Source organism: Bombina bombina, chromosome 5 (assembly GCF_027579735.1).
Source record: "Bombina bombina isolate aBomBom1 chromosome 5, aBomBom1.pri, whole genome shotgun sequence".
In the NCBI taxonomy this organism is placed as follows: domain Eukaryota; kingdom Metazoa; phylum Chordata; class Amphibia; order Anura; family Bombinatoridae; genus Bombina; species Bombina bombina.
Window position 1 is genome coordinate 920,067,248 of NC_069503.1, and position 24,525 is coordinate 920,091,772.

The window sequence follows — 24,525 nt, forward strand, 5'->3', positions numbered from 1 at the left end:
CTTTATCTGAATCACAAAATCCAGTCTTATTTGTAGCTTGCAAAACAAAATTCATTATCATTGAACATGTTTACAAATTCTTCTAATCTGACATGACGATAACAGTTTTTGGAAATATCTATATATTTAATGTTGTTTATTATTATTATTTTTTTAAAATAGAAGTATTTTTTTTGTTGACTTCTATATGATGAAATTCAGTTCTGTTTTAATATAATAACATGAAAGCTTTGTGTGTTGAAATCATTCTAAATTTCTCAGAAGAAATGTCAGCAAAAAACACATTACTCGTTTAATGTTTACTGGGCAATATACTTAACAAAATACTTGGTGTAATTTTCTGACAGCTCCGCATCTTCTTTGGCATAATCATCTATAGTAAACAAAACATTATCTTTATTCCGAGCAGTGAAAATTCTCATGGCTGATGTTTTGATGCACTGAAAAAAAAGATTTTTTATTTTTATCTAACACTTTCTTCTGAGGACAGCAGTATTCCTCCATGTTTACTTTATTTTATAGATCTTTTTCAGTGTGTACTCATCCAAATATATGACATTTTTAAGTATTAAATATTTTTATTTTTTCATTTTCACAGAGTATCTCGTTGCATCATCATCAATAACAAGTTTAAATAACTTAAACTAACAAAAAAAGAAAACTTTGTAACTTACAAATTGCTCATGTCGTTAATAGATATTTAACCATAGGTCTGTGTTGTCTCCCAGCAGCGGGTGTACCCAATATTCCGACCTTTCTATACTTATAATATAAAGCCCTCATTTTGGGGTCAGCCCTCCGTGGTCCAGCGCTACACTAGGGAGAATGAGACTATGAAGGAGCTGCATGTGTCGGCTATGAGTTATCAGGGCTAATATGTGTCTCTGTGCTCCAGGGGCTACTCCTCCCCACCGGGGTCAGTTTTATATCTATGGGGTGTCTCTATCATCATGGGTGTGAATTGGGTGAAGGGGAATAATGGTCTCCCATAAGAATTTAGCATCTATAAAAAAGGGTAGTTTATTGCGCTGAAGGAACCCGTATTCCTCCAGGCCCAAAAGTTCCAACGTTCTTTCCAGCCACATCGCCAAGGTTGGTGCTGTTGGTGTTTTCCATGCTCGAGCAATCAACGATCTGGCACTATTGAGACCAATCTGTACTAAAAGAGATCGTAGCTTGCAGGATAAGTTGGGGGTGTCGTTCAGCAGTGTTATTCTCGGGTTGAGTTTCAATGACTCCCCTGCTAGTTTCTGGAGGTGTATTTCTACCTCTTTCCATAGTGGTTTGATGATAGGGCATTCCCACCACATGTTTATGAGACTGCCCGATTCCCTGCAGCCTCTCCAACACATTCGGGAGAATTTCGGGTATATAGTGCTTAGTCTCGTTGGAGTTAAATACCACCAGGAGAGAATTTTATAGTTCATCTCGAGAATCTGTGGAGGATTTTTGTTTTTTGGTATGGCGGTCTGTTGTGTATGCCGGCAATTGTTTTTTTTGGTTTTCTAATAATAGTTGGCAAGAGGTGGAAAGAGGGCCTTTAATTGCTAATCCTTTATCACATAAGTTTTCAAAAGGTGTCAAGGGGCATAGGAGATCTTTTTTGTGTGGCGACGTTTGGACAAAGTTGTGGAGTTGCGGGTATTTGAGCCAATTTGTGTACCTTCCCTCCGCTAAATCTTCCAATCTATCCCTATCCTTCAGTTTCCCTCCCTCCGTAAATCTGCATTGTGTATACCCATTCTGTCAGTCTCCTAAAATCTTTATCCAGACCTCCCACCATCTCCATATTGAGTACTATATTGGGAATAATGGTGACCTGTCTGAGGAGATATGTGGGTTGTACTTTTTAATTTTCTCCCAATCCCTGAACAGGTGATTATGTATGTCTAAGTGGTCGCATTGTTTGGGCCGTAAGTCAGGGGGAACCCAGCAAAGTGCTCGTACAAAGGGGGCTTGCAGGATTTGGGAATCGATAGATACCCAGGCTTTGTGGGTGCTCGAACTGTGCCAGTCCAACATTCTCTGGAGGGTCACAGCGTGATAGTATTCTTCTATCTTAGGAAGTTCCAGGCCTCCAGAGGCCATGGGCCTGTATAAAGTGTTCCTGTTGACCCTAGGTCTACATTTGCCCCAGATATATGAGTTGATTTGGCTTTGCATGCATGTTAGAAACCAATCAGGAAGATGTATCGGAAGCACCTGTAGGATGTAAAGGATCTTTGGGAGAGTTGTCATTTTAATGGATTGGACCCGACCCCACCATGAGAGAGGTTTAGTTGCCCATACAGTCAGCTTGTTTTGCGTCGTGTGTACTAATGTTTCATAGTTTTTTTTAAACAGCGTAGAGTATTGTGGGGAGATGTGTATTCCTAAGTATTTGATTGACTCGGTCTGAAGACATAGGGGACACACCGAGGAGAGGCCAAAAAACTCATCTGTATTAAGGGATATGTTTAGAATTTCCGACTTATTTACCAAGAAGTTGGGGAATTTGCCAAATCTGTCAAATCTCAGTGATTATAGCCGGGATAGTGTTTGAGGGATTTGATATAGAGAAGAGCACATCATCTGCGTACATGGCTATCTTGAAATCATTGGGGCCTATTATGATACCTTTTATATCTTCGTTCGCACGGATGTATGATGCTTGCACCACCATCGTTAGTATAAATAGTATGGGGGATAAGGGGCATCCCTGTCGCGTCCCGTTTTGGTTGGGGAAGGGGGCCATTTGCTCTAACTCTAGCGCTAGGATAGGAGTATAAGCTACGTATTCATGTTATCATGTTTTTACCGAACCCGAGTGTTTCTAGCGTGCACTGCAGAAATTGCCAATTTGTTCTATCGAACGCTTTCTCTGCGTCGATCGTCATCAAGACTGCTTTGATGTTGTGAAATTTTGCATATGCTGTTAGGGTTAAGGCTCTAATCGTATTGTCTCGGGCTTCTCTATGGGGGGTGAAAACCACCTGATCTGTATGCACTAACTCAGTATTTTTATATCTGAATTTAGCAGCGATATGGCCTATAACTCCCGGGTTCTTCTTGTGGTTTGTCTGGTTTTAGGATCACGGAAATGTGGGCTGACAACATCTCCGACGAGAATTTTGTGGGACCGTTTATTGCTTGGAATAGAGTTAGTAAATGGGGTATTAGTAAGTTTTTTAATGTCTTGTAGTAAGAGTTGGTGAACCCATCTGGGCCTGGACTTTTGCCGGTGGGGAGACGTGAAATCACCATAAGGATTTCTTTTTTGGATATTGGCTTTTCTAGTTCGTCTATCTGGTCTTGTGTTAACGTGTTTAGGCTCACCGCTTTAACATATCTCCTTGATGTGTGCCTGAGAATCAAGGGCATCCAAGTTGTATAGCTTGGTATAAAAGTCACTAAAACAGTTTGCTATGCCTTTACTATCGTGTGTGTCTGTGCCATCCGGTTTTTTAATTTTATGTATATGAGTCAAGTTTGATTTCTGTTTTAAGGTTTTAGCTAATAGGGAGCCTACTCTATTTCCCTCATAAAATAATATTTTTTTTAACATAAAAGCTTTTCTTTGTGCCTCTGTCATTAAGATGTCATTGAGTTTTTTCCTAGTGGAGTTGATAGTGGATAGGAGTTTAGCGTCTTTGGGGGAGTTTTTATGCTCTATTTTGAGTCTGTGCAAGTGCGAGGTCAAGGATTCCACTGCAAGGTTGTATGATTTTTTAAGGTATGCTTTGTGTTTAATGCAGTCCCCCCTTATGGCAGCTTTTTGAGCCTCCCATAGTGAAAGAGGCGATATTGTGTTGTTGTGTGTGAAATATTCTGATATTGATTTCGTCAGTGCCTGTAGTGTCGGTGGGTGGTGCAAGAGGTACTCATCTAACTTCCAAATAAAAGGGTTTACGGGCATGTCCGGCCATTGTAATTTAATAGAAATCATTGAGTGTTCAGACCATGCTGTCGGGTGATATCTGAATCAATGATAAGGGATAAGCTAGACTGATCTACATACAGATAATCTATCTGGGAATACATGGCCCAAGGGTGTGAATAGAAGGTATAATTTCTCTGCTGATGAATGCTGTATCCTCCACACATCCACCATTTCCAACTGTCTGCAGCTTTTAAATACAATATCTGGAGGTTTATGTGAGGATGTAGTGTTTGGGGAAGATGTGTCAAGCGTGGGATCCTTAGTGACATTGAGATCCCTGCCAAATATAAGTGTGCCTGTTTTGTTTTCTAGTACTAAGGATGATAAACGCTTAAAAAAATGACCTATTTGAATTGGGCGCATAAACATTGACCACTATTAGTATCCTACCTTCTCTGTCTGTTTTGGTTTTGATTAGCTGAAAAGGCGTATTACAGTTTTGGTGTGGGGATATTCAGTTGAGTACAAAATTTCTCTAAATCTTCCAAGTCTCTGTATGTTGCCTCTTTATTGTCTTTCAAAGCTCTTAAGGAAAAAGGAAACCCCCAGCAATATGGAATGCCTAGCCCTCTCAAATGTGCTGTCAGGAATCCAACTTCTCTGCGCTTTGTTAGGGTTAGGGGGCTGAGATCAGCGTATATCTGTAAACTGAAGCCTTGAAACTGGATTGGTGATTTCTTCCTTGATGCAGCCAGGATATTCTCTTTGTCCTGGAAATAATGACATCTCATGCTGACATCACTAGGTGGTGCGGTAGGTTGTGGCTTCGGTCGCAGACCTCTGTGGGCTCTATCTAACAGTATTCAGTGTCCGAGTCAGAGTTGATTAGGAAGCGGAACAGGCTTTGAACATATTTCTGTAAGTCCGGAAATGTTATAGCCTCAGCGATCCCCTGAATCCTGAGATTTTGTCTACGGCCTCTATTGTCCAAGTCCTCTATCTGGTTCTGTAGCTGTATTATTTCCGTGGTTTGCTGTAATTGTAGGGCTGCAAGGTTCGTGGATTCAGATGTTTCTTCGGCATGATATTCTAATTGAACTACTCTGTTGTCAAGTTCCATGATGTCTTTTTTTTCTGCTAGCCCGTCTTTGATTAGTTGGATAACCTGCAGCATGAAGGTTGAAAAGTCTTCTTTGGGGGGTAGGCTTTTCAAATCCACTCTAGTTAAAGGATAGTTTTCATCTTGTTGAATCTCCCTAGAGTGATCTCTGTCTTCACCAATATCTGAGTGAGGGGAGCTGGGAGATGAGGTGGCTGAGGTGCCTACAGCTTTAAAGAAGGTATTCATTTTAGCACTTGGAGTGGCTGTTGGTTTTTGGAGTTTATCCAGTTTTTGCTGTCTTTTGGAGGCCATGGCTATAATGGTGATCTGAAGAAAAGCAGAAAGTCCAGCACACACTGTGGTAATATTGGGTGCAAGCTATAACAGGGCACTGCACAACCCTGTGTCAATATCCAAACGTTCAAAAATAGCAGCACTCCAAAAGGTAATAATTACCAAATCTTTATTGCAGCCAGAAGCACAAAAAACAGCAGCAACGTTTCGGACTACATGACCTTAATCATGCGATAGCATTATTAAGGACATGTAGTCCGAAACGTTGCTGCTGTTTTTTGTGCTTCTGGCTGCAATAAAGATTTGGTAATTATTACCTTTTGGAGTGCTGCTATTTCTGAACATTTGTATAATGGTGATCTGAGTATGTATAGGCCTACGTGTTATTTTCCAGTCTCCGAATGAGTAGTGTTGAAATTATGCGGTATACTGCCCTTTGTCGTGCTTCTGTGTCTGGGGGATTATTCCTTGGCCAAAAAGGCAGCCTCTCCGCTGTTCTATAGTGTAACTGATCTGCTTCTGATATGTACACCTATAAATGCTTTAGGCTTGTGTGTTTTTGCTTTCAAATACACCCTGTATCTTCTGTGTTATATAACTGCTGTGTCTGTGGGTTGAGGCTTTTATCACTATATCAGCGTGTCAGGGTATTTTTATGGTGAGGCCTTAGTGATATGCAAAAATTATTGCATGTATGATATTTAGTTCATTTTGAGGCCCGCCTATCTATATAGCCTTATTGCTGAACATGTATCCTTATAACTAATGCCGTCTGGAATCACTCTCCTTATTTGGGGTAAATCCCTTTAGCCCAATGCTGACCGTTAAAGTTCTGTGCTAGGTTATGATGGCGGTCTTTTTACTCACTGCCCTGTCTGTTATCGGCGGCTTGCAGCCTGCTGTTTATTTTCACCCCCTCACCATTGGCTCCATCTCGGACTGTGTGGTTCTGTCTGGCGGGAGGGTGAGGAGATCGTGGTTAGCCCCTCCGTCTCTGCTCTGTGTTTGTGCCATTGCCGGAAGCTGCATACTCCGTGTGTCTGGTCCGTATGACTGATTCCTGCTGTGTGGCGCCGTCAGCGCCTCTGAGCCGTATGTGGCATTTGAATTGTGCGTGGCTTCTCGTGGGTCTTAATGGTCCAGTTTTTGTGTCCAGCTGATCACTGGTGGATTGTCATACTGTTACCCTTCAAATGGAGGGTTTTGTACCCGAAATCTTTGGAGATCAGGAGTCAGCTTCACGGAGCACTACAATTTTGCGGCCATCTCGATCCTCGGCCGGCTCTGTCCCCATCAGTATTAAATATTTTTAACGGGATATAGACATGTCTAAATCATGTTTATATACATAAACTGCTAATGCAACCTACCAAAAAGTATAAATAAATAATAACTAGCTGAGCTGCTTGTAATAAAAATGCGTCTATTTGTCTTTTAAATTTCTTTGCTTTGCTTTTTGTTTTTTATTGTTTTTAGCCATTTTTTGTGATATACTCTTTCTGCTATTTCTTACTCTCAGGACTTAATTTTTGAAGCACTTGGGAACTTGCTTGATTTGACATGGAGTCTCCTGTTTTAAGCTTTTGTCTTTAAATATCTGGTGTAATTCCCTCTTTCTCAAGACCCAGTACTGGATTTTAATACAATCTATTCACATCATAACTGTTATATATTTGGGAATTATGCCCTATGTATTGGGCCAACCTCTCCTTAAAACCTCTACTCAACTAGATTTTGTTTTTCAAATCTGTTGGTGGCTTTTCCAAGATGGCTGCCAATAAAGAGAACCATTGCTGGGCATATACAGCATTTTTGAGCATGTGCAATGTAACAGCTCCCTTGCGACAGCCATTTTTAAAATGTAACAATTAGAATTTATAGGCAAGAGTTCAAAGGAGCTTGTGCATAGCATGGGAATGTAGGGTTCTTAAGTTTATTTTTCTTTGTGTGTTTTAATTATTTATTAATTTGGATAAAATCACCCATCTTTTTCTGCTGCTGCTACAAAAGTGTTAACTCACTCACTACTGGCCAAGTCAGGTTAAAGTATTGCTCTATGGGCAATCTTTGTGTGTTTCTGACAGCAAAAGGGGGTATAACTGATTTCTTTATTAGTGACAGTCTAAAGTGTACAACATATAATATATGTGTGTATTAATTACACAGGAGACATAATCACTGATTTCTCAGCATTAATGACAGCCAAAAGGGTATACAATCACTGATCTGTGTTTGTTGCTAACACCCAGGATAGAGTAAAACTACAGCTCTATGTATGCTACTGGCAGGTAAAAAAAACATTAAAATTAAAATTAAAGTAATATACCAGCATCAGTTGTGCACTTACTACTAATTCTCAATGGTTAATAGACATTTGCTATTAATGGTCAAGCTGCATTAGAAAATACCTATCAACCAATAAGCATTAAAAAGAAGTACCCATCAGCCAATGAGTATGAGTCAGCAGAGCCCATGAAGATTAGTAGAACGTTCACAAAAAACAACCTTTAGGTACTGCTCTGCAGAGCCTACTTCCCCCTTTTTGTTAATCAACCATACCTAACAAAATGACAAGAATAAGGCACTAGTTTGATTTACAAAAATATCGAAATCTTGTTACATCCTTCTGCTACTGTATTTTGTAAAATATTGCCATTAAACAGTAAAAAGGTGAAGTAATTTAAAAAAAAAAAGTTCACATTCAAATAAAGAATAATCACATAATGCTCATTAGATTGTGTAGTCACAATCACTCAAAATAGCAAGCACCTAAACACTTATAAGCTACACTATCAGAGAGAAAAAAAACACAAAGAAATCCTCAGGGAATCGGCATCCACATGCCCAGACAAAGCACCCCAGACATCCACAATCACACAAAAATAGACATCAAAAGGCATCATCAAGAGGAGTTGCATCTCTATGACTGGATCAGAGACACAGTAAGTCATTGAGAGGCAGGACAGGACTGGCCCTGCACAATGTTGGTGACTGGGTGGGACTAAGGCAACAAGCCCCTTCCCACAACTGGCCCTGGCCCACCAGGCAAATGCCCTGTATGCCCTATAGTCAGTTTGGGCCTGCTGCTCTGTCATATGAATAACAGAAAATTGGTTTTGGAATACAGTTTCCTCTTAATATAAAAAGTGTCTGTACTTTAAATTCAATTTTGTAAAACTTTTTGTTGCTTTCAAAAGAATATAAAATTTGAATTCCAGGCACTGTGTAATTAAATTGACTAAAAGGGTCATTAAACGCCTCTTGCTTTTGTGCCAAAATTATGCTTCTCCCACACTCCCTAGAGGCCAAAAAGCAAAGTATGTAACTTTGTAAGGTTTTCAAAATGCTGAATGGAATTCCTTGGCTGTACTTGTGGCATTTTTTTTTCAATGTTTGTGTTTTTTCGCATTATTAGTTGTAATTTTTTAAACATGATCAAAACATGATACAAAACCTGCATTTTTATCCATTAGGCTGTCCTCATGAATATTAAATCAATTAGCCTCTTGTCACAGTGGCACCTGGCAGCTAGTTGTTCAATGTCACTTCTGACAAGTATTGTCTAGGACTGAAGACCCGCAGTCACCATTGTCTGTCAATTAAAATAGCCAACACATTCTGACTCTGACTGGGCGTTTCACAGCTTCCAGGATCTATTTGATAACTCTGCCATCTTTGGTTCTTATGTCAACAAAGCCTACCAAAAGAACAAAATGAAATTAGATAATAGTAAAGTAAAAAGATGTTTAACATTGCATGCTCCCTCTGAATCATGAAATTAAAAAAAATGGGTTTCATATCCTTTTAATTGACCAGCCAGTTACTTAAAAATGGTCTGTACCTAAGCTGTTGTGGTATGCCAGTGGCTGGAATAGAATTAATTTCTTAATCACACAGAACAACCTCTAGAGGTTAATAATACCAACACAATTGCAAATAATTTACAGCTTCCCGTGTTTTTTTTTAACCTATTCACAATTGTGTTTAGCGTATGCAGTAGTATGTAGTATATATATATATATATATATATATATATATATATATATATATATATATATAGTAACAAGGGAGAGCACTCTCACTCAGTATATAAACTGCCAGGGTGCTAGTGTAATTAAATATAGCTGAACACAAAACTGGCACTATCTGGTCTTTCCCAAAAAAATATTTTACTGTGAAAGTAGTGACGTTTCGGGGACAAAGTATCCCCTTCCTCAGAGGGTCTGAGGGTCTGAGGAAGGGGATACTTGGCCCCCGAAACATCACTACTTTCACAGTAAAATATTTTTTTTGGAAAGACCAGAGAGTGACAGTTTTGTGTTCAGCTATATATATATATATATAGTTACAGGGACACTGAGCCCAATTTTTTTCTTTTGTGATTCAGATAGAGCATGAAATTTTAAGAAACTTTCTAATTTACTCCTATTATTACATTTTCTTCATTCTCTTGGTATCTTTATTTGAAATGCAAGAATGTAAGTTTAGATGCCGGCCCATTTTTGGTGAACAACCTGGGTTGTTCTTGCTGATTGGTGGATAAATTCATCCACCAATAAAAAAGTGCTCTCCAGAGTCCTGAACCAAAAAAAAGCCAAGATGCCTTCTTTTTCAAATAAAGATAGCAAGAGAACAAAGAAAAATTGATAATAGGAGTAAATTAGAAAGTTGCTTAAATTTGCATGCTCTATCTGAATCACGAAAGAAAAAATTTGGGTTCAGTGTCCCTTTAACTCTAGTCTTTCTCGCCAGGAACCTGCAATTTGTCGGGGTTTGGAACTATAATTAGTGAGAGGGGGCACAGACTTGTTCTTAGTGCTTCATGTCCCTGCTATGCCTCTGCATAAAATAATAATTCCATATTACTAATTCAAGATACTAAATAAACATCCTTGTTTATCTTTATGCCTTCCTCACAGGTTTTTTTCCCCAAATTGCTTAAAGGACAATCAGTCACATATTAAGTCACGATTTAATTTATTATTTCCAGTTCAAATGCTACCTAAGTCATTAATTATTCTTTTGCAATCTGCCAAACTTGGCTAAAACTATCCAAAAGTGTCCAAGCCTCTTTACCTTACAATTTACTGAAAAATAAGAATAAAGATAATTTGCTTTTTTTGCTGAATTTTTGCTTCAATACTTTGAATTCTATTTTTTATTATGTACAGTGTATAAACTCACAAGTCAATAAAATCTTAGGAGAGAAATTGTTCTGTAAAAATAACTTGGTTCTAATAAAAATAGTTATATATTTCACACATACATATATAATTTTCCAGTGAACATATTAAAGACTGAATGACCTTACTTTTGACTGTACCAGTATTTATGCTAACAGATCCAGATTTAATGTTTATAAGGATTTCCAATGCCGATTAATAATATAAGTGACTTTGTTTAAAGGGATAGTAAACCACAATATTTTCTTTTATGATTCAGATAGAACATACAATTTTAAACAAATTTGCAAATTACTTCTATTATCAAATTTGCTTCATTCTCTTGTTATCCATTGATGAAGGGACAGCATTGCACTACTGACAGGAAGCTGAAAACATCTATTTATACAATCAAAAGAGACAAATGTGTGCAGGAACCAATTAGCAGCAGCTCCCACTAGTGTATGATATGTGCGTATTCATTTTTTAACAAGGGATACTAAGAGAACGAAGCACATTTGAAAATAGAAGTGAATTTAAAAGTGTCTTAAAATTACATGCTCTATCTGAATCATGCAAGTTTAATTTTGACTTTCCTATCCCTTTAAGAGGAAATAGATTTCTAATGCTCTAACAGACTGCAAATTTGAAAAATTATGAAATGAAAAACCCCTCACCAATACTAAGCAATTTGAAACTTTTTAATCAACACAAAATCATTTATAAAGTGCTTTTGTACATGATATAATTTGATCCTTTTTATTAATAAACTTTATTTCTTTTCTTTTCTCAGCAATAACAAGAATATATATGAATATACATTAATGACAAGAATAGCAAAACACAAGTACAGTCAGATAATCTTATTAACTGTGTAAACATTACCAAAATAAGGACCTCAAATGCAACTGAAAATCCAACCACATACAACGTGCCATCTCGTGTCTCACGAGGCTTCGTAAATGTAAATCTTAATGTTTAACTATAAGAGAAATGTCCAAGTAACATGTCCACATTAAAGAGAGACCCTATGTAATAGCATGTCTCTAGGCCAGGGATGGGGAACATTGACCCTCCAGATGTTTCAGAACTACATTTCCCATGATGCTTAACAGGATTTCAGAGGGCCTAAGCATCATGGGTAATGTAATTCTGAAAAATCAGGAGTGCCAAGGTTCCCCATCCTTCCCCTTTTTTCCCACATTTTTCCCCCCCACCTGGAGACCTACCAGGCAATTCGCCCTAAAGTTATTGTGAACTTCTTCTAATGTGTTTGAAAGAGAGAGAGATTAAACATTATTTTATAGAGCATTCCCACGAAGGAGCCAAATTTCCCAAATTTTCCAATATAGGTCATCTTGAGTCAATGGACTTTTATGGTGGAGTATTGTTTTTATATTTAACGATAATTTATATTTTAGTGTGTTTTGCTAGCAAATTTATATGTATATGTGTTTTATAAGCTCATAATATCCCTTTGTGTGACTAAGTTGTTCTAGGTACTTTACATAGAGTGGATCTGGCGCACTCTTTTATTGATTTTTAAGCATACAGTTTGTTTTTCCCAATTTTAAAGGTGTCTTGGGTATTTATATGAATAGGGTGCTACAGAGTCCTAAACATCATATACATTTTTGTTGAAAATATTTAAACACACACACACATATACAATTTATTTCTTAAGATCCACAATAGAGATTTAAGCAGAATAAAAATACAGAGAAATAACATTCGTGGACGTAATTCTGCTAGCATCTCCGTAGGTGATTGATTATTTGTGAGCTGGCCTTTTGAAAGAGCATTCTAATTTAAGTATATGGCAAAACCAGTCATCTTTCTCAAAAAAAAAAAAATTCTGTGTATACCATGTTGTGCATAATGAAAGGTTTAAATGACTTAGTCAGGCACCTGCTTGGGTCACTCTTTCACGAGCTAGCTTTGTTTGATGTAATGAAAGCAAAGTGAAAGATTATTGGATTTAAATGTGAAGATTTATTGGTCTGAAATTAGGGTCAGCTGAGAAATTGTATTTAAGGCTACCCAGATTTCCAATATTTATATGTTCAGTAAATATTATAGTATGATGGCAATTGATTGTGGCTTTTAATCTTACTAAGGTCCTTATTCGAGATATTTCGATATGGTCATATGCAAATACTAGCCTTTTGCCAGAAACAATTTTATGTGTTACATTATTGTGTAAACAGTTTAGAAACACTATAAATGTATTTGGACTGCTTAAAAAACACACACAAATACAAAGACACACAGGCAAATGCAATAATTTATATAACTACAGGAATGAACATTTTTATCTTTTTACTGTAAAATGTTTACAAATAATTGTAGACAAAAATGGAATCTCACGGTCTGCTCTACATTGCAGTGTTCTAGAGCAGTAGTAGCTTTTGATGACAGGAACTAGCTGACAAGCATGATCTGTTAATTACAATTGATTAAAAACTGTTTCAAAATATCTGCATGAAAAATAAATATTTTAAAAGCAAAATTTGTATTGTTTCGCAGTCCAGTAGCACACCTTGATAGCCCTCTTAAGTACTGTTAATTTTTTTCTGTGTTATGGCTAATTATAACAATAATTTTGTAGAATGATGCAGGTTCAAAATTCAGAATACACTTTGGCCTTTCTGTGATTAGTGTTGAAAAACAGTACTTTGCAGAGTTAAATTTCAGGAAAAGCAGACAAATTAAATAGTGAAAGTATATTGTAAAGTTTTAAAAAATTTTTTTTTATAGAGAATTCAATTTTCAGTCTGCTATCACTTTATCTGATAACTATTGATAAGAATCACTCTTTAAGCATAGGTCCTTTTTGTTCTGCAAATCCTTTATTTTTATTTAGCGTTCTGCCTGTTTACTTTTATCCTGTTACGCTCACTCTTTCTATTATATGTGATGTCAGCTGTTGCAAAGCATTGGTCTATGCAAAATTATCTCTAATGTTCACAAGCTATAAATGAAGCAAAAACAGATTTCATGAGGAGACATTTCTTGGTGGTGACCATGACAGGTCACAGTACTGGGTGCTGTTTGCAATCTATAATATACCAGTAGATCTACAAGCCAACTATTTATAAGATTTACAGAATCGGCTCATGAAGTGTCCGCTCTCAGTACCCAATATGCCAGAATTTTGACACCTTTTGCTCAACAAGACTTACTTGGCCTCCAACCGTATATGTCCACAGTGTAGTTTCCTTGGATCTCACTAGAAAGCTGTTGTGTAGTAATGTAAAACTGTGGATGCAATAAGCATCCTAATGGAAGAACTGTGCACAGAGTTTCATAATATTTTGGCAATTTAGAGACAGACTGGTTGGTTTGATATTAAGGATTGTGATGCATTACATTACAATGACATTGTAGCCTGGTGTCTGTCTTATTGCTATATAAAATCTGTATATGTAACTCTATAACCTCCCAGCTTGACTGCCTCATTAGATTTAATTACAATCAGTTTATGGCATACTTATCATTAAAAATCCTATTATATGTGTTATCCCAAACTGAATATTAATGCTTTTCTTCAAGGCTTGTCCTGCTTCAATACTTTTGTGCTTCTATCATTATATTCTAATGCTGTATGTCAAGCATCTTTCTTAATTAAAGCTTTTGTGGGAGCATTTCCTAAATGTTGCTATGCTCTGGTAGATGAAGTAAGCTAGCTCACAGCCCTTGTATACATGAATAATGATCTGAGTTCATTACTAGCTCTATTACTAGCTCTATTACTAGCTCTGTGCTAACCTATATATGAGCTGTGATCTTATAATTCTCTGCTATGCCCAGAATGTTTGTTAAATCATAACAATGAACACTCTATCTATTTGAAATACCTCATAATTTAATGTATGTCTTTGTAGCCTGCTGTAGTTTTGACCCTCCCATACATTATGCTAAAGAACACACAAATAGCTTCAGTTTTATTAGTCTGTAAGATCACATGCTAGTGTGTTAATTAATAGTGTACAAAGCATCAAGTTTTACTCAAAATCCCAGTCTGTTTAGTCTCTACATTATATATATTATAGACTAGATTTTCAGAGCTAAGAATTCATGTTAGCTACTTTATCTAGCTTCTCATCTAGTATAAGATTTGACTTTTCTTTCTAAATTACATGATTTATGTTTAGATTGATGCTGGATTCTAGATTTTTCTTTTCTTCCTTGAATGTTGCTATTTTCTATCGCTTAGATTGCCTACTGAGAGATCCAAACATGAACTTTCTATAATGTAAAGTGATGTAAGGTCAGTAAAGAACAACAATGAGCTGTCCTATTTTTTCAAATATCGATATACACAAAAGCAATTTTAATCCCAAATCCAGATTCAATTGTGCAATTGATAATGAGTAACATTATTTTGCACTCTGCCTTCTACAAACAATAACGCATGATCAGGTATTAAAAGTTGTGGGTTAAAATGTTTAACCAAACCATTGTTGATGTATCTTATATAGCATGCTGTATACTTTCAATGGTAAGCAGTAGTTGGGCTCTCATTGGTTAAGTGTTGAGTTTACAAGCAATCGGAAATAACAATTTATTTTGTAACTCTTCTGAAAGCTCTTTACTTGTAATATGGTCCAATGTTGAAACCTAATATCCCCATTTCCTATTTGTGGTTTTTATGTGCCTTTATTTACCCCTTAAGCCAAATTGATGTAGGTACTACATCACAGGGTACTTTGCCTAGCGTACCCTGTTGAAGTAGTACCTACGTCCAACCTTCTGCCTCATTCTGCGGTCCTGTCTGTCAGCTTTGACAGCCAAAACTGCAGCCAGAGGCAGAAGACATCTGCCTTCAAATAGTAAGGAAACACTGATTGTTCTTCCTTTATTGTAGGAAGACAGATTGCCGATGCAGACAGTGATACTCTGTGTCACTCTCTGCATCAGCTAGCGGTGATGCTGTGAGAGGTTTGGGAGGGAAGACGGGAGGATGGCCCATAACAGGAGGGGGGAGGGAGGAGAGGAAGTGAGGCTTCCTTACTTACAGAAAAAAAAGATTTAGTGAGGGGGAGGAATGAGTCCCCTACCTACAGAAACATGTGAAGAAGGGGGGTGGGGGGCCCTATGAGAAATTGGTTGGGGGAGGGGGGATCGGATCACTGCAGATTTTCTTTTATATAAATAATAAAAAAAATAAAAAAATAAGTACTGGCAAAAATTGCGCTCCGGCCGCCTACTTCAAAATTAATTTTTTTGTAAACCAACTGATTGAATTATTCTCCAATTATCACTCTAGCCACACAAAAAAAATTGTGCGAGTGACATATGGCTAGAGTGCTTATTTGTAGAACAGTTCAAACTGTTAGCTCATCTTCATTACAACTGATGAATTAATGTTCATCTAAAATATTGCTAATAGTTTGGATCTGTTTATACCAAATGGAAAGTTTACCATCACTTTAAGAATGAAATATCTCTCCAATTCTTTGTTGTCCCATGAAGCTGATTAATTAAAGCGTAATCTTAGTGAATAAGCATATAATGGCAAAGGAATTTTAAGATTTTTTTTATCTCAGCTCCCTATTTTGTGGAACTGTTTTAACATTTAGCATATTTTAATTCTTATACATTTTGTGTCTATGCATTATAAGTACACAGTTAATTGCTTCTTAAACACTGAAAATGTTGCTTTAACATAATGTTTCTTGATTTACAGGAAAACAGCAAAAGACAGAAAGAACAGCTGTCTGAAAAATTTGATTATCTTTATGCTATTCTTGAAGAGAGGAAAGGGGAACTTACCCAGATGATCACTAGAGACCAAGAAGAAAAGCTTGAAAATGTCCGTTCCTTAATGAAAAAATATGGGGATCACTTGGAGACAGTCTCCAAGCTTGTTGAATCAGGAATTCAATTTATGGATGAACAAGAAATGGCAGTATTCCTACAGGTATTCTTGTGAAAGTGAATTAGTAGTTCTGTAAACTAATATCAGCTTTATGTAAAATGGATTTATCAGCATAAACTGTAACTTGTGATTCCAGCCCAATCATTTCCACACCACCAAGCAAAATGTACCTTGTGATTTCAGCCCAACCATTCCCACGCCACCAAGCATTCCCTGGGGAAATCAACATTTAAAGCATATTTTAAAAATGTTCTTTGGACCTCTTTTCTTGTCTGTGCCACCAACACATGAACATTTAATAATGATTGTGACTTCCATATCTAAACCTAATTTCCCTCTAGTAAACTCCCTCCTCTGATCTATCATGCACCATTACATCACAATTGTAATGGACAATAACCCGAAAATTCACTTCAACACCAGAAAGACATAATAACAATGTAACCAGCTGTACAAACACCTTCCACTTCTAATTGCACCATCTGTGTCTTCCTTATATATGTGTAATCAGTTTTCGTCACTTGCCTCCTTGGAGTACATATCTACTCATTTTACCTCTACACTTTCCTACTATATACTCTCTCTTTTTTTTGTCTTCTAATATATATATATATATATATATATATATATATATATATATATATATATATATATATATATATATATATATATATATATATATATTTATATATATATATATATATATATATATATAAATTTAATAATTCTAAACTAAAAATATTCTATAGCCTATATTATTATTTTTCTCTACAACATTATTCTCGAACAAGAGCTTTGGCTTTTATTTTTGCTACATCGTTATTATCCATAATTTGCAACATGCCTGTATATTCTACATTTATTAAAGGTAATGATACAAAACAGTAAAAAAAAACAAAACACATGAACACAGTCCATAGAAGAGATTTTACAATATAAATAGTAGAGATGTGCATTAGTTTATATAAGAATGTACATTTGTGTTGAAAATTGGATTTTTGTTTTAACAAAATAAATAGCCAAATGAATGCATAAAATAAAATTAAAGACAACAACAAAATACTGATGAAAATCATCATTGCCACGCTAACAGGAAGCATAGCGCGCATAGCGCGCACTCGGCTACCAGGAACTGTGGGCGTTAAGCCTGCTGTTAGCGCGGTTGGGGTTCTGGAAAAAAGAGGATCGGGTTAGTGCGATCTTCAGAGCACATTAAGGTAAGTATTGCAGCTACAGTTAAACTTTTCTCCTGTAGCTTTGAAACATTTAAATTTGTTTTAACGAAAATATTTGTAATTGTTTAACTAAAATTCAGTATTATTATTATTATTAACAAACACCAAATATTGCAGCCACCAAATATTCAGTGAAATTAATCTCCCTGAATATTTAAAACAAAAATCTCTTCAGAAAAAAATATTTCTTGACTGCACATCTCTCATAAATAACCTTTGCTAATTAATCATCTGTAACCGCATTCCAATCTGTGAGAATTCATATGTTGTGTCAAAGCTATTTAATTCCATTTGAAAACTATGGATTTGTGGCACAATAACTTTACCTTCATTATATGAAGACAGCTTAAGAAAGCAGTTTAATGCATGTTTTTGAACTTTTCAAGTTCTACAGCTTTATGATTTACAAAAATAATTTTGACTTGTTTTGGCTTATTACGGCCATGTGCAGAAATAACAATTTAGCTGCAACTTTAAAGGGACACTCAAGTCAAAATAAATATTTATGATTCAGAAAGAGCATGCAGTTTTAAGACACTTTCCAATTTACTTACATTATCAAATTTTGCACAGTTTTTTTTTTATATTCACACTTTTTGGGGAACAAGAACCTACTGAGCATGTGCACAAACTCACAGGGTATATGTATACTAGTCTGTGATTGGCTGATGCCTGTCACATGACACAAGGGGCCGGAAAATGGGAGAAAAAAAATTGTTAAAAAAAAATCTACTGCTGAAAATTAGATTAGGTGTTAAATCACTGTCTTTTTAGTATGCACTTGTTAATTATGTAATTCTACTGCATTGAGTGGTCCTTTAAGCTTTGTCTTCAGGAATTTCCAGGAACGACAAGTAATCAATTTTTTTCACTGTCCTTTTCCAGAGAGGTTGTGTTATTTTTAATCTAATGCCCAGGATAAATAGTTATGTTATAGGATACAAATGTCATTATTTTTTTACAAATTTTCTGTGATTCTTTGGCCCCTATTTATCAAGGTCTGTCGGACCTGATCCGACAGTGCGGATCAAGTCCGACAGACCTCGCTGAATACGGCGAGCAATACGCTCACCGTATTCAGCATTGCACCAGCAGCTCACAAGAGCTGCTGGTGCAACGCCACCCCCTGCAGACTTGCGGCCAATGGGCCGCCAGCAGGGGGGTGTCAATCAACCCAATCGTACTCGATCGGGTTGATTTCTGGCGATGTCTGTCCGCCTGCTCAGAGCACGGGGCATCAAGCTCCAATCGGAGCTTGATAAATATGCCCCTTTATCTCATTTTCTTTCTACGTTACATTGACATGATGGAAAAATTGCTAATTTTGTTACATTTCTCCAGAAACAAATACATGTGTCTAGAAATGACCTAGTTATAGTTAACATATATAAAATATAATGTTTGAATAATTAACAATACCAACAGTTTTAAATATTGAATTCCAAGGGAGCGATTTATCAATCCCGTATGTCTCTGTTTCCAAGCGAGCCTTAACGATCGTGTTGATTGACACCCCCTGCTAGCAGACGATTGGCCGCTAATGTGCAGGGGCGGCATTGCACAAACATTTCACTAGAAATGCTTGTGCAATGATAAATGCCAACAGCGTATGCTGTCGGCATTTATCAATGTCTGCCCGCACATTGATAAATGTACCCCCAAGTGTTTTTGAATAATGTTATAAAGAAAATAGTTTGCTTATTTTGAATAAACTTGTTGGAAATTGTCTTAAACTTAAGTTAAGAATTAGCGGTTATAAGACTGCTGCTTCTTAACTCATCTGCTACCTCTGAGGTGGCGGACTGCAATCATCCCGATCTGATTAGATCAGGATGATTGACACCCCCTGTTAGATTGGCCGCAAATGTGCAGGGGGCGGCATTGCACAAGCATTTCACCAGAAATGCTTGTGCAATGTTAAATGCTGACAGTGTATGCTGTCGGCATTTATCGATGTGCAGTGGACATGATCCTCTACAGCACATTGATAAACCTACCCTCAAGTGTTTTTGAATAATGTTATAACGAAAATAATTTGATTATTTTGAATAAACTCTTTGGAAATTGCCATTGAGGCTCTTTAAAAGTGTTAACAATAGTGGTGACTTAAGTGTTACACTCAAGCACAATCCAAAATACCACAGTCAAATTTTGCACTTTTTAAGACACAAAGTAAACCATTATTATTATTGTGATTATTATTAATATAACAGAGAACTACATGATGAACTTGACTTTCTCTTGCTCTTTAAAGACTCTACTGTAGCGGATCATGTCCGCCATTCAGGGATGCATACTATGGGCTAGATTTAACAACAGTCGAGTGGATCATGTCCGCCATTCAGGGATGCATACTATGGGCTAGATTTAACAACAGTCGAGTGGATCATGTCCGCCATTCAGGGATGCATACTATGGGCTAGATTTAACAACAGTCGAGTGGATCATGTCCGCCATTCAGGGATGCATACTATGGGCTAGATTTAACAACAGTCGAGTGGATCATGTCCGCCATTCAGGGATGCATACTATGGGCTAGATTTAACAACAGTCGAGTGGATCATGTCCGCCATTCAGGGATGCATACTATGGGCTAGATTTAACAACAGTCGAGTGGATCATGTCCGCCATTCAGGGATGCATACTATGGGCTAGATTTAACAACAGTCGAGTGGATCATGTCCGCCATTCAGGGATGCATACTATGGGCTAGATTTAACAACAGTCGAGTGGATCATGTCCGCCATTCAGGGATGCATACTATGGGCTAGATTTAACAACAGTCGAGTGGATCATGTCCGCCATTCAGGGATGCATACTATGGGCTAGATTTAACAACAGTCGAGTGGATCATGTCCGCCATTCAGGGATGCATACTATGGGCTAGATTTAACAACAGTCGAGTGGATCATGTCCGCTCGACCTCGCTAATAATAGAAGTAAATTGGAAACTTTGTTAAATGTTATCCTCTTTCTGAATCATCAAAGAAAATTTTTACGTTTCATGTCCCTTTAAACTGTTGCTTGAATGATTCAAAATAACTTTGAGCTTGTATTATGAGTGCAAAAATAATAGTTTTCTGCTCCACAAGTATTTCTAGGCTGAGTGAAAAGTTTAGACAGTCAGTAATTTGCTTTAAATTTCACTGATAGTTGAACTAATCAAAAACTACTTTTTAGTGATTCACGACTGGGCCACAATGTCCAGGAAACATTTATGGTGCCTATGAATACCAGAAATGGAAATCTAGATCTTCTGCAAATAATATTTGTTTCCCATTTTTTCCAGAATTCCAAAGTATTACTTCAAAAGTAAGTACCCAGTTTCAATTTGCTTATGCTTGTAAAAATGAATGCTTCATATGGTGGAAAATTCCAAACTGACACAGTCTTTTTGTAGAATCACAGAAGCGTCTAGAGGATTTCAAATGGAAAAAATTGAGCCTGGATACGAAAACATGAATAATTTCACAGTGGATCTTAACAGAGAAGAAAAAATTATAAGAGAAATAGACTTTTATAAAGGTATGTTAGTCAAGATTTGGTCTTAAGGATCTGCTTTATAGATAATGTTCAGATGTTCTTAATTAAAAACTGAACTAAGTCTAGCAACATAGGACCACTTGTGACTGTCAGCTCACTCGTATTTAACCATATAGTTATCCATATTGTCTTTTCAATAATACAGAAACACTACTGCTACTACACTTTTAAAAGAATTGCTTCTTGTTAAATTACGTGCATCTTTGGCTTGCAGGTTTCTGAGTATACCTGTGATATGTGTTTAACAATGTTCAGATCTGGTCTTTTGGACTAACTCTTCCTAATGACCAATACCTAATTAATTTAGCTATTCAACATACTTAATTGTGCATTACATGTAATCTGTCAGTCCATTGAATGACTTTTTAATATAATATAGACACGTTAATAAAAAAAAAATAGTTTTCTTCTAAAAATTATGATTTTATCTTTATTCTTTGGCAAACTCTTAGAAACAAAAATCAAAACGCGCACACACACACACATATATATATATATATATATATATATATATATATATATATATATATATATATATAAAAAACAATCCGTTAAGTTATGACAGTATGGAAAATGCAAAAAAACTAACAAAAAGAGTCATTTGAAAATTCAATTCACCCTGTACTATATTGAAAACACATTATTAACACATTATTTGATGTTTTACTTTGTGAATTTAATGACTGCAACACGTTCCGAAAAAGTTGAGACAGGGGCAATTTAGGACTAATAGCGATGTGACAAGTTGAAATAAGAAGGTAATGTGAAACAGGTGAGGCAATCGTGTAATCATAGTATATAAGTAGCGTCCAAAAAAGGCCTAGTCCTTTAAAAGCAAGGATTGTCCAAGGCTCGCCAATCTGCCAACAGATGCGTCAGCAAATAATCCAACACTTTGAGAACAACATTTGCCAAAGACAAATTTGTAGGATTTTCACCTTCTACAGTGCACAGTTTAAATAAAAGATTCAAGGAATCCGGTCAAATCTTGGTGCGTAAAGGGCAAGGCCAAAAAAACACTTTTAAATGCGCGTGATTTCTGATCCCTTAGACTTCACAGTTTCAAAACTGTAATGGATATCTTGACATGGGCTCGGGAATACTTTAGTAAACCTTTGCCAGTCAACAACATTCACCGCTACATCCACAGACACAAGTTAAGGCTTTACTATGCAAAGCAGAAGCCATACATCAACACTGTCCAGAAGCGCCGACGACTTCTATTGGGTCGATCTCATCTGAGATGGACAGTAGCACAGTGGAATCATGGTCCATTGATTCAACATTTCAAATAGTTTTTTTTTTAAAATAGCCATCGTAATCTCCGGGCCAAAGCGGAAAAGGACCATCCAAGCTGTTATCAGCATCAGGTCCATTAGCCAGTGTCTGTCATGGTAAGGGGGTTTCTCAGTGCCCATGGCATGGGCAACTTGCATATCTGTAAGGGCACCATTAATGCAGAAAGACATGTTTAGATTTTGGAGCAACATATGCTGCAAACCAGATGTCGCATTTTCCAGACACATCCCTTCATTTTCCAGCAAGACAATGCCAAACAACTTTATGCCCGATTACAAGTGCATGGTTGAGCAGAGGATGTGGTGGCTAGCATAGCCTGCCTGCAGTCCTGACATGTCTCCGATTGAGAATGTGTGGCGCAAAATAAGGCAATGAAGGCCCCGTACAGTTGTGCAGCCGAAGACGTGCATGATGGATAAATGGGGGAAAATTCTGCCTGCTAAACTTAACCAACTGGTGTTTTCAGTGCCAAAATGCTTAAAGGGCCATAATAGCCAAATGTTTAAACACTTGAAAGTGATGCAGGATAGCTGTAAAAAGCTGACTAGAAAATATCACCTGAACATCTCTTGGGGGAAAATTCTGCCTGCTAAACTTAACCAACTGATGTTTTCAGTGCCAAAACGCTTAAAGGGCCATAATAGCCAAATGTTTAAACACTTGAAAGTGATGCAGTATAGCTGTAAAAAGCTGACTAGAAAATATCACCTGAACATCTCTATGAAAAAAGAAAGATTTTTTACCTCAAAAGTTTCTCAGTAGCCACATCCCATTGTAAAGGACTTCTAAGCAACAAATCAGTATGACTGCCCCAGGACAGCGGAAAGAGCGAGCTTACGTACACATTCATCTTATTTCCCTATTCAGTGTAAGGAAGTTTACAATAAAATCTCATGAGAGTTAAATGAAATCTCATGAGATCACAGTACAAGAGTTCATGACCTCAGCACTATTGATGCTGATTGGCTGCTGTTCATTTCTTCATTTTTTTTTTTTTTTTACCTGCAGCTGAGAGCAGCTGAGGATAAATTTTTACACAGAACTTACTCTGCTGAGCTGAGGAGATTGTGAGGTAAAATATCTTCCTTTTTTACATAGAGATGCTCAGGTGATATTTTCCTGCCAGCTTTTTACAGTTATACTGCATCAGTTTCAAGTGATTTAGCATATGAGTATTATGCCCCTTTAATAAGTGTTATTAAAAGAAAAGGTCATGTTACACAATGGTAAACAGTCGACTGTCCCAACTATTTTGGAGTGTGTTGCAGTCATCAGATTTGAAATGAGTGTATATTTTAAAAAATACATTAAATTCACAAAGTAAAACATCAAATAATCCTATATAATAAAAGGCCAAGTGTGTTTGTCCGAAGCTGCCATGCGCAGTATAGACAGCCTGAGGACAAACACACCTGGCCTTTGAGTCCCTACCTGATCTGCAGCAGTGGTGGGCATGAGTGGGGCGTAGCCGGGCATGAAGGGGGCGTGGCCAGGCGTGAATTTCATGAAGGGGCGTGGCCACGCAATAGAATGGAGAGAGATAGAGAGGGGAGAGAGATAGAGGGGGGAGAGAGGAGGGGAGAGAGAGAGCTCAAAAGAGAGGGGAGAGAGAACAGAAGAGGGTGAATAGAGAGAGCAGAAGAGGGGGGATAGAGAGAGGGAGAGAGAGTCAGCAAAAGAGAGAGGGGGAGAGAGACAGCAAAAGAGAGGGGGAGAGAGACAGCAAAAGAGGGGGAGAGAGACAGCAAAAGAGAGGGGGGAGAGAGACAGCAAAAGATAGAGGGTGAGAGAGACAGCAAAAGAGAGGGGGAGAGAGACAGCAAAAGAGAGGGGGGAGAGAGAGGCAGCAAAAGAGAGAGGGAAAGAGAGACAGCAAAAGAGAGGGGGGAGAGAGACAGCAAAAGAGAGAGGGGGAGAGAGACAGCAAAAGAGAGAGGGGGAGAGAGACAGTAAAAGATAGAGGGGGGACAGAGACAGCAAAAGATAGAGAGGGAGAGAGACAGCAAAAGAGAGGGGGAGAGAGACAGCAAAAGAGAGAGGGGAAGAGAGACAGCAAAAGAGGGGGGAGATAGACAGCAAAATAGAGGGGGAGAGAGACAGCAAAAGAGAGGGGGGAGAGAGACAGCAATAGATAGAGGGGGAGAGAGACA

General features: G+C 37.3%; 1 protein-coding gene across 2 annotated transcripts in view; it reads left to right on the forward strand.

Annotated features, from left to right (window-relative positions):
- The window catches only part of TRIM55 (tripartite motif containing 55), a 203,933-nt gene that overhangs the window by 113,030 nt on the left and 66,378 nt on the right, over window positions 1-24,525 (forward strand). For both annotated transcript variants that reach the window (XM_053715086.1, XM_053715085.1), the window contains exons 5-7: window positions 16,107-16,340; window positions 20,823-20,845; window positions 20,934-21,058. In XM_053715086.1, coding sequence (XP_053571061.1) covers window positions 16,107-16,340; window positions 20,823-20,845; window positions 20,934-21,058 — 382 coding nt within the window. The remainder of the gene's footprint in view (window positions 1-16,106; window positions 16,341-20,822; window positions 20,846-20,933; window positions 21,059-24,525) is intronic.